The sequence below is a fragment of the Dipodomys spectabilis genome, unplaced genomic scaffold, assembly GCF_019054845.1.
Source record: "Dipodomys spectabilis isolate Male_0828 unplaced genomic scaffold, ASM1905484v1 ptg000095l, whole genome shotgun sequence".
In the NCBI taxonomy this organism is placed as follows: Eukaryota; Metazoa; Chordata; class Mammalia; order Rodentia; family Heteromyidae; genus Dipodomys; species Dipodomys spectabilis.
The window spans coordinates 7977142-7989281 of NW_024870772.1; the positions used below are offsets into that span (position 1 = coordinate 7977142).

General features: G+C 32.4%; 1 protein-coding gene across 4 annotated transcripts in view; it reads left to right on the plus strand.

Annotated features, from left to right (window-relative positions):
* The window catches only part of Pcdh9 (protocadherin 9), an 886374-nt gene that overhangs the window by 321125 nt on the left and 553109 nt on the right, over positions 1 to 12140 (plus strand). For 2 of the 4 annotated variants that reach the window (XM_042685825.1, XM_042685823.1), the window contains exon 3: positions 4683 to 4784. The exons of the other annotated variants lie outside the window; for them this stretch is intronic. In XM_042685825.1, coding sequence (XP_042541759.1) covers positions 4683 to 4784 — 102 coding nt within the window. The remainder of the gene's footprint in view (positions 1 to 4682; positions 4785 to 12140) is intronic. 4 annotated transcript variants of the gene reach the window in all.

Genomic DNA, 12140 nt, shown 5'->3' on the forward strand with positions numbered 1-12140 from the left:
ACAAATAACACTGGTATTTAATGAAATGTGTTGCAGCAAAATACAAGGCTATACCTTTATAATGATAGCAAGAATTCTATAACAGCTCCGCTGATTTTCTTTAGCAAACAACTTAGGTTTTGTAAGAAGGTAGAAGGAGGAGTCTAATAATAGTGCACATTCCTGCTCAAGGAGAGTTGGGTGGAGATGTAAAGAACCCTCATTTTAGCCACGTAGGTAGCTGGGTATTATTTCTGTGATTATTTTTCATAAAGCCTTTGTTATTAGCTACAGTTGAATTTTTTTCTTCTTCTTGATATCATGGCTATGAAGTGCTTTCTTAAGAATTAGTGTCAAAATGAGAGAACTAAAGACATTGAGTATGTGGCAGGTTAGAAAAGGAATTTCTATAGGTAGTGAATAACCATTTTCTTAGGCAGCACAATGGGTGTTTGTGTTGTCCCCCTATTAAAATACAAGCTGTCAATCACAAGTAATGGAAAACATAAAATGGAGTTTAGAGAAAACAGATGTAGTTACAGGGATTTCCATATAATATGGTTGTTGTTTTTGAACCCTACATGTCTCATTTTTTAATTTAAATAAGTATCTTATAATGTTAAATTTGATTTCTCAGATACATATTAACCATAGCTCTTATATAGTCATCTATGTTAAATTTGTCAAATATTAAACTGTTTTGGTGGGATAAGTCTTGAGATTTTAAAAATAAATCTGTTTCAGACTTTGTCTCTCTCTGGGGCAAAAACTTAGTTGGCAAAATTTACACTGATTGCATTACTTTCCCTTAAGAATTGTTTTCTTTGAAGATTTTGCTATTTATAATATTTGAGCTCAAAGTATTGCTTATGGCTAATGATTCCCTTACTGGATCTCAGTCATAGATTTGTAATTTTCAGAGGCATGCTGTATCATAGCATTCAAAAAGAATTAAATGTGAGAAAGTAACGAGGTTCGACTTCTTCCTTCTGCCCATAAACTGTTCTACAAATTGCATCAGACCTAGACAGAGAGGCTTGTGGGTGAGTTCTTATTAGAGTGTCAGGGCTTACCTATGTATCATAACCATATTGCAAATGAACTAATTTTGCTCATATTATATGTTTCCTTTGCGGGGGGTTGCTAAAAGAGAAAGAAAGATGCTTAAGGCTCACCACTGATACTCTCACTGTTAGTAAAGAATATGTTCTGAGCAGTCATCCAATAAAGTTATAGAATTAAGTCCTGGTCTGTCACATCTAATCATTGGTTCTAAGTTTAACTCACTAACAATTCAATATTCAAATCAGTCCTTGCATACCTCATGTTTGAACTACCATCAAGCTACTGATAGCTCATGTGAATTCAGAACTTTAAGCCTTGTAATGTGTAATACTAAGTAAAAACAATTCTCCTCAGTCCATCTTTCACAACTCTGGCTATGGGTCAGACCAGAAGTCTAACTAGTCATTCTTTCTTCGGCTCTTAGCTGTAGGTACATATATTTTTGTGTAGTGTTTTTTAACATCATATAGTGGTTCTTTACGTCTGCATAGTTTTATTGGTGTGTCAGAGTATTACAGATATTAAACCCCATAGCTTGACAATCCAATGAAATCATGACACAAAAAGCACTCAACAAAAAAACGATTATCACATGAATGAACAAGTAAACCAATAACTGAACTGCAGAGGTGAATAAATGGGAAAATGGGTAAAACTACTAAAAGAAATGTTGTAGAGTAAAATTCACCTAAGAATTGTCATTTATGAGTGCTTTCACTAAGCAAATCTTGGGCAAATGATACTGAATATTTCTGAACCTCTGTCTTCCCCATCTGTTCGAGGATTTTATTTCCTACCCACCTGCAGAAGAAGCTCATGATAATACATAGAAGTGTGTGAGAGAGAGAGTGTGAAGAATAATACAAATATAAGGGTTTTTGTTTGTTTGTTTGTTTGTTTCTGTTGTTTTTGTCAGTTGTGGGGCTTGAACTCTGCTCTGGAGTGCGGTCCTTGTGCTGTTCAGCTCAAGGCTAGTGCTCTACCACTTGAGCCACAGTGCCACTTCTGGTTTTCTGGTGGTTAATTGAAGATAAGTCCCTGGACTTCCCTGCCTGGGCTGGATTTGATCCTCATGTCTCAGCCTCCTAAGTAGCTAGGTTTACAGGCATGAGCCATCAGCACCCAGCCAGATACAAGTTTTTATCTAGGCTCAGTGACATTTTATTCAAAGGGTAAAAAGGAAACAACACTAAAGTCATGACATGTTAAACTAAAAAGGAAGAACAAATATTGAGAGTGCAAGATATCGGACTGAAAAAGAAATGAGTCCAATATTCATTATACTTTTCTAGGTACTGGACAAGAAACTTTCATTCTTAATGCTGACTGGACATTAGAATTCCACGAATATTTCAAAAATGTGTGTGTGTGTGTGTGTGTGTGTAAGTGTGTGTGTCTGTGTGTCTGTGTGTCTGAGATCTAATTTAACTGGTGTGAAGAAGAGCTCAGTCAGTGGCATTTCAAAAAGTTCCCCCAGGTGATTTTAATATACAGTCCTGGAAAAAACAACTGCTGGTCCACAGAAATTAAGGAAATGTCTCTTTGGAGAAAAAAATGCATAATACACGAGATGTTTAAAAAACATTCATCAGCATGAATTGATATGAGTAGAAGCTAAGGACAGGGATTGAGTGATTAAACTGTCTAAATCCATCACAGGTGAAAATAAGTGTTTTAAGATCTAATTTAAAAAGCAAAATAAACCCAAGAATGCTGCTGTGGAGAAATAGCAGAACAAGAAAAAAAAGTTTATAGTTAAGGATGAAGTTTTTTTTCAAACAAACTTAGACACATGCAAACAATTAATACCATGAAAGCACATTTTGAAAAACATGTATCAAAGTGACTTAAATTGCAGATAAAAGTTAAGGGTCAGTCATATTTGATAAATTTCATACAGAGCCAATAGCAATTTATTAATCAAAATTGAAATAAAATTGTTTGTATGAAGAAATTGATAGTAGTAGTAATAATAATAATAGTAGTTATTATTATTATTGAACTAACATTTCCATACTAAAAAGTTTATAAAATGGGTATTTTGGTTTTGGTTTATGCTCTTGCTGCATAATAATTGAGATAAATGATACCTTCAAAATGTATTATCAGTCTTTTAAAAATACCTAAATATATACAATGTTTATCTTGGAATGAATCGTTGGTGGACAAGCTCTAACAATCATTTGTTTTAAAAATCTCTTGACAGTAAATTACTAACAGATTCTTTTTTGAAATGGGAAATGTTGCATTTCATTATTGAACAGAAAATATGACATAATAGTTTAAGGGAAAAAAATGTTCCCTGGTCAGAAAAAAATTGATGTATATAGTGTAGGTTTATGAAGTAAAATGGACATAAATCAATGCTGGACATGCTTAAGATCCCTATTGTAACTTTTTATGAAAGCAGAAAGTTAGAAAATATACTATTATGTTTAAGAAGTGGTCAAGTAGCATTATTTATAAATATTAATTATTGTAATTTCTAAGAAGATATTGAGGGCTGGGATGGTGGCTCAATGGTAGAGTTATTGCCTTGCATGCATGAAGCCCTGGATTTGATAGCTCAGCACCACATAAGCAGAAAAAGCTGAAAGTGTGCTATGGCTCAAGTAGTAGAGCTCTGGCCTTGAGCTGAAGAGCTGAGGGACAGAGCCCAAGCCCAGAGTTCAGGCCCCAGGACTGCCAAAAAAAAAAAAAAAAGATATTGAGGAGAAAAATAAGGTAAGAAACAAAAAGTGAACATGACTTACTTACTTTCACATAAAATAATTGTAAGTGGAGTATGGAAATCAATCACTTGAATAGTTTCACAGAAGACAATTTATACCCTCTTCTCATAACTTCTGGAAATCCTTTTCATTTCCAAGTGAATTAATTTACTCAACTTGTTTGCAAAAAATATTTGCAAGGACAATGGAAACCTAAGTATAATTATCCATGCCTGTAATTCTAGCTGTGGGAGGCGGAAGAATCTCAGTCCTGGCCAATCTTGGACAACAAAATTTGAGGCAAGGACTAGGTTTGTCTCAGAGAGTACTTGTATAGGCCCTGAGTTCAAAATCCTCTACCTCAAAAAAAAAAAGAAAAAAAAAAGGAAGGAACGAAAGAAGGGCAGGAAAACTAAATGGAGCTTTAATTATTTTAAAGGCTCCATTGTGGAAAGAACTCATGTGTTAGAAAGGGTATAGGTGATATTCCCAGAAATCTGTTTAGAAGTGTATCCTTTGCAATAAAAGATTCCTGTATGTGGAGATAATTTTAATAGGTATGACAGATATTATATGTATCATCTATGGCAACTGTTTGGAAGAACCTACCATAAAAACAGCAGCATATAAACTTTAACTCATATGTCATAAATGTAATACATTGCTTTTAAGAAAGACAAACCTAAATTTATTAATATTGTATACCATCATTTTAATTCCAAAACATTTGGCCATTTGTTTATCCCAAGAATTTTTATTTTTGCTTAGTTAGTGGCTTGAAATTAATGCATGTTATCTATGAAGTTAAGTCTTTATTTGCTCACTGACATTCTTTTACTGGGATCATAGCAAAGAGATTTGTCTCTCAATAGACACTTTAAATGAATGTGGGGTAGTTTGTCACAATTATTTGGTAATCTCTTTCAGTGTAACTCACACAGCAAAAGTGACAATATTCCTGTCACTCCTCAGAAATGTCCCAGCTCTGCGGGTTTCCACATTCAGGAGAATGAAGAAAGCCATTATGAGGTATGCCACGTCTTTATAGAGACAACTGTAGCCTGGAACTGTTCAAATTATCTCCATGATTTTAAATATGCTATGTTAACTCTTGCAAAATATATACTGATCTCTTTTTTGGTCCATTCATTCTAGGACTTTAAAGTAGAGAGAACATTCAGAACAAAACAAAATGATAATCATCTCTTTTTTGGTTAAGGGCCCCGTTATTACTCAAAATAAGATATTGCATGAAAAATTCTTGGTTGTTTAAGAAAAAGTATAAAGTGACTTTCTTTTGAAATTAAAAGCTTTTAGCAGAGTCATATCTACTAAAATGCTAAGGATTATGCATATTATTTTTTCATACCATATATTTTCTTTTCTTTTAGTAGACTATATGAGACAATCTTACTTAATATGAACTAAAGGGGAATACTTATTAGCCTGTTTATTTTAAATCCACTTGAAATTATTTCCATGAATATTTTGACTCACAATAAAAATGATTACTCTAAAAAAATGATTTCATCCAAAAGTTTGCATTTTTCTTTTTCTACTGGTCAAGGAAGGCTAACTGTCCCTGAGCTATTCTGCTCAAGGCTAATGCTCTACCACTTGAGCCACAGGTTCATTTCCAGAATTTTGGTGGTTAGTTGGAGAAAGGTAATCAGGAATTTCTCTAACTCACGTCTCAGTCTCTTGAGTAGCTAGGATTACAGGTATAAACCACCAGTGCCTCATATTATTTTTATGTATGCATTTCCAAAGTGTCACTTATACTCTGTTTTTGTGAAATGGAAAAAATCAATATTTTAACAAATGATATCTGCTTGTTAACAATAATATCAAAACTTTACTAATTGTCTTATTTTCTATCTTCTTGAAAAATGAATGATATATAGGTAGACTGAAAATGTGTGTTTATATATTCATGCATTTCTATTAATACTATCTTTACAGTAAATGTAAGATTCTCCTCACCAGATCATATGTACATATATGATTATATATACATACATATATTCTCCAGGAAATGCATATATTATTTATTTGTTTTTTATTTATATTTCCCTTTTAAGTTATCTTGCACAAAGTAAGAGAGAAAATAATCTCAACAAAGATAAAATTTAACTTTATGTATCTGTTGTATTCAAGTAATACTCAAACTCAATTAGTGATAATTATCTAAATTAGAATATTAAATTTATATTTTGACATTAGATACAAAATAAAGCCAACACTAATGAGACTAGCAATATATTAATAACCATTAATGCATTGTTCTTAACCTATCACTCCTAAATAAGCTACAATTAATATGTACAAATAGAAACACATTTATATCAGCTGGGGAGATACCTTGTCCCAAATCCCATTCTCAGCATTTCATTTGCATTATGTTAATCCTTCTAATGTAATATTTTGAACAATTTTATATACCATTAAGTGAAATGTGGTCAGTAAATTGTGCTGTGCATATAATTTCTTTAGTATGCTTCTTGCTGTTAGATCTGTTGAAAAGAATGCATTTTCATGATTGTTGAAATTTACTCTTATTTCTGGCAACAATCATATTTCATAGATGATTATTATTTTCATTTTAAAGATGGGGAAACAGAGACAGGTTATTTATATATTTTTTAATTCAAATAACAATCCATGTGTGTGAAAAGTAGCCATAACTACATGTGTTCCTTTAATGCATAATTATCAAACTATGCTGTGTCACTGTCTAAGTGCAAATAAACAAGTCCTTATAGATTCATTGATTGTCAGGAGTGTAGAGATTATTTTATCTTCATGTTGAAGAAGACATAGTCCCAGTCGAGATAGAGTATCTACATCAGTAGGTTAGAATGTTAGCTATTGACAGCACAAGAATTAGATCCTAAGGTTTCTGAACTTACAGTAATACAATGATTTTACCTTCAAATTACATAGAACATGCATTTCCAAGCAAATGTCAAAGTAAATAGTTCATATTTGTATCACTCTCCTAAATTAGGCTTGATATAAGGCATGGGATTTAAGCTGTCATGTTGAAGTTTTCTCTTTCTGACATATCATGGCATTGGGAAAAAAGTTTGTGCCTTATAGTAGTTAAAATAGATGAAAAAAGGGGAAAAAAAGAAAATAAAAATACACCCCTGAATATTTTCTAACTCTAAAGTGTATATCACCTCACTAAGTATATTTGATCTATGAACTTTATTGTTATTTCCCTTACTCTGTGAAACAAAATGGAATACAGACAAGAGCCTTTAATATCTACATTCTTCAGTCAGTAGGAAAATCTCTCATAGTTATTAGAATTCACACAAGACAGCATCTCAATATGAGTAACTGTTCACTGTCACTGTTTTTGATTCTTGAGCTAAAAAAATTGTACAAAATAGCACAGGGTTCAAATGTATGAATTTTTGCGATAAGGTTTGCTTTGTAGGGGTGAAATCTGAAAAATCAATGTCTGATAGAAATCTTAACTTCATAAGTTAGGGAGAGTGGTGGAAAGATTTTTTTTTTCTTATTCACTGTGAATTTTAGCTGCCAGACCTTGGAAATGTGGCAGTTATCTTGAGTGTGAAATTCATAGGTGCAGATGGTTGATTAAGATCCCAGGGTGGGCCAGTACTATCAATCTCCATAGCAAAATTGAGAAAATCAGTTTGATGTGGGAAATACTTTTAACCTTTGACTTACATTTATAACACAAGTTTTTTCTGGGTTCAGAAAACCATAGAGATAAAAACTCTCATTTGGTTTCATGAAATTATCTATTGAGCAAATATTTTGATGGAAATATTTAAGCGACTGAAAACTATGTCATATGGTGAATAAAAGCAATGTGTGGGAAGAAAATTAAAATACATTATACTATTACTATATGTCATGTTTTACATTCATAATCTTATTAAAGATAATAGTTTTAATGTTCTACATAATCTCCTCATTAAAATGGATTTATGACTGTTTCTTGAGCCTAGATCACTAACCTAGGGCACAAAGTAGAGTTCAATGTTTCATTATATAAAGCAGAAATGAACTATTTAAATAAATATAATTTGAGTTGAACTAAACACTAACATCTGCAACTTTCATATAAAATGATATGTAAAACCAAATATTATGACACATAGGTGTATAATCCTGGTTTAGGTATATAATGAATAACATACTCTAAACTTGATTTTTTTCTGTTCTTAATGCAATAAGTGTAATTTTTAAGAAACAAATGTGCTCAGTTCCTACTGTAGTTCATATCAACTTTTAATGGGAATAATTAATAAGTAAATAATTGAGCAAACATTATCTGTAGTTAAAATGTGTGTTAATATTTGGGTGTAATTCATAAATCTAAAGTTGATTGACACCTTAATTATAATGCTAAGTTCAATCAAGGACAGTTTATTTTCATTCTCAATCTTCATAAAAAATATATTTTACACCCTTTTTAGTATAAAATACATACTCAAAAATACCCTCTATATATATTATAAACTTACAAGCTTGAATACATATTTTTAAAATGATTCCTCACATATCAAAATATTTAGATCCTTAGTAATATATATGTATGTTTGTTTTGTGCTTGTTTTTAAAATGCAATAAATTGAAACAAATTATCCTTTCCTTTATTTACATAATACTTTTATGAATAAACTATGACTCATAAATTTATAGTTCCTTCCTTGCTTGCTTCCTTCCTTGCTTGCTTGCTTCATTCGTTCACTCCTTCCTTCCTTGCTTGTTTCCTTCCTTCCTTCCTTTCCTTATTCCTGCCTTCCTCCCTCTCTCCTTAATCTATCCAATCTATCCAACAATAACAGGAGTCAATGGTATTAGTATTGAGTAAAACCAAACATATACTGTTATATGTCCACTATTACTTTCTAATACACTAGCAACAGCATTTGACTGCATGGGGTATATAGTACAGCATAAGAGCAATGGAACATTGTATATGATGTTAATGAAAGACTTAAAGGAACTTGCAAAGTGATTATCCAGGGGTGGTATTTTGTTTGGTGGTAGAAAAATGAGAATTTTTCAAGTGAAGAGAGCAAATGTGAAGAAGAGGATGTCCAGAGGTTTGGGAAAAGTTTCAGTGATTTGTGTGTGTGTGTGTGTGTGTGTGTGTGTGTGTGTGTGCATGTGTGTATCTGTGCTTAAACTCAGAGCCTTGAGCTCTAACATGGCATTTTTGCTCATTCTTGTCAACTCTTTAAACCATGCTTGCACTTCTGGCTTTTGGTACTTATGTGACAATAAGAGTCTCTATGATCTGTGAGTCCTACCTGAATTCAAATTGTAATTCTCATATCTCAGTCTTCTGAGTAATTAGGATTCCAGGTATGAACACTGGTAACAAACTTCCAGTCATTCATTATCTCCTCAATTTAGAACTATTTCCTGGCTCCCATTATAAGACCTAAGTTTGGATAAAAGTACAAGTCTATAATATCAAACAGATTTTATTTTCTTAGAATGTAATATCCACACATTTCTTTTTCTTTATTCAGAACAATGATTTAATTAATGCTTGTCATATTTCTCAATGTGTATTTGGTATAGTCTATCTTAAAACTTCTGCACATACATTATAAATGCAGATACACATTATGCTACATAGGTTTTTACAAATATATTTTTTAGATTCTTCACTTAACAGGATTGTTTCTAGTTTTATTAAAGTACATTTATCTCTTTATTTTGAAAATACCATATAGAGGGGTTACAATTACATGGGCAAGGTAATGAGTACATTTCTTATCAATCATTGTTGCCTCCTCCATTGTTTCTCCTTCCCATCCCTTACCATCTTCCCCCTCCCCAATTTGGGTTTTTAAAGAAATTATTACAAGAAACTTTTGTTTATAAATCTGGCATATAGTTCCATGTCTATGTAAGTATTGATCTTTGGTTATAGTTATAATTACTACATTTATTAAAGGGAGTATATTCACTAGTATTTTACAGAAGCTAAATAAATACACTTGAATGATGTGGGTGGCCTTTTGAGTTAATGTCTTGGGAATTTCTGGAGAAAATTTTCAGTTGGATCACCTGAACTCTAATAACAAAAACAAGTAAGACAGCCATTAAATTTCTACCAGTTCAATATAATTTTTTTCAATTAACATATTTTAAAGATGAAACATCACCTTATTTTACTTTATATCATACACATCCTGCCAATTCTTTCTTCCCACTTAGAACTTGTGGGCTTGGCTGTGTTCACAGGAAGAACCACATTTGACAGATTTACTGATAGTGTCAGCCGTGGTCGCAGGTTTGATGGACAGCATGAAACCTTGCGGTGGCCCATTTCCTTCTAATTAGCTGTTTAAAGTCACTGTATGTGCCGCAGTCACAGACTTATCAGTCAAAGACTTCACAACCATTCAGAATGACGGCTATGGCAGCTGTTCATGAAGAATGGAGAACACAAAGAGAGGGGAAGAGCCCTTCAAACAAGTGACAAGCATAGTTTCTTTCTCTGAAGGTTCCTGAAGATCTAACAAAACAACCAAAAGATAAAATAAAAAGGCATAAATCAATATTTGCTGGATGAGTGTGGAAATCACATAGAAAATGAGAATACATAATGCCAGGCTATGGGAATGAGTAAAAGATGCAACTGCTCCCAAAGTGTTTTGTAAAGCAATGGAAGTTACATGTTGCCATAATTAATGCAGCTTAAAAATTTGCTTATTGAATTAAAACAGATATGTGAAGAAGGTTCTTCAAAAGTTATGGAATCTAACAAGAATATGTGAGAACTTTATATTTGGACACTTGTAAGGCACATGGTTATAAATAATATTTTCTGGTGTTATACATTTCTAGTCAATTGAGACATGGGTATAAAGTCAATCAAAATGTCTAGAGAAATGGAAAAAAATATGAAGAAAGCTTGTATTTGTAATTCATAGGTACATCAGATTACTAATGAACTACATGCTTTTCCAGTGTCTCATGGCTTATCAGACCACATTCTATTCTAAGCGGGCAAAATCCACCAAGAATATTTTTATTGAATGAAAAGAAATATAAATCTACAGAAACTACAGAAATTATATTTGGGGATGTTCACAATGCTGTTTGTATGATTGTAAGATATAAATGCTAACATTGACTATAATGATTATGTCAGAGGGCCTAAAATATCTTGGAGACATCATGATTTTGAAAAATGGAGGCAGATTTACGTGTGGAATTCTTGTCTACTCTGAAATACTGGATGCAAAGAATAGCCAGAAAAATAAATATCACACCTTCACTCTCATAAGTTGAATCTTAAAAAAATTAATATGAATAAATACCTAGAAACCGAAGAGAACATACTAACAAGTAGCCAGGATGCTATGAAGCTGGGAGATGAGAGTAGATAAATGAGTTATAGAGGGTGGATCAAGCTACCTTATATACATGTATGATCCTGTTTTGTTCAAATATTATATATTAACTTTTAGGAGAATGGGATATTTTTAATAAGTTTTTATTGTGAAAATACTGTACAGCGGTGTCAAAGTTACATGAGCAAGGTAATGAGTACATTTCTTCTTATTTTTGTTTTGTGGTACTGAGGAATTAAACCCAGGGCCTCAGGCATGCAAGGCAAGCGCTCTACCACTGAGCCACCTTCCCAGCCCCTGAATACATTTCTTATCAAGCATGCCTCCTCCTTTGTTTTTCCTCTACCATTCTCTAACTTCCACCTCAGCTACACTCTTCCCTGCCCCACACCTAAATTGTAAAGTTCATTTTTCGACATAGTGTCTTATACATCTCGTTGTTGCGAATCGGTCCACCTGTATCCCTATTTAAGCAATTTGTTTTTTCCCTTCCCCGCCCCAAATTATACCAACAGTGAAAACAGGTTAACTTCTGAATATAGTTCTCTATATCAATGAAGTTTAAATACAATGAAAATAGATAGGGAACATATCAACTTGGATTTGGATTTGACTTAGTTTCATGGTATGAATTTAGCTGATTGTTGTACCTCAGCAATAAAGCACCTGCTTAACAAGCATGAGTCCTTGAGTTCAAATGCCAGCAATACCACAAAAACATAAATAAAAACAAATAAATGAATAACTATAACAGTAAGATTGAATTTAAAATGTTAATATTTACAAATAGATGAGATTACACGGCATTACAAATTATTGACAAACAATTACTTGGGTATTTTCTCTGGAGGTATTCCAGACAGAGGGAATTTCCATTAGAATTGTAGATTGCATGGTATCCCTTGTATGTAAATTAAATATTGAAATAATAAATTAATAAATAATAATAAATTATTTAATAAATTAAACAGATGCCTTTTCTTTTTTTATTGTGAAAATACTGTACAGAGGGGTTACAATTACATGG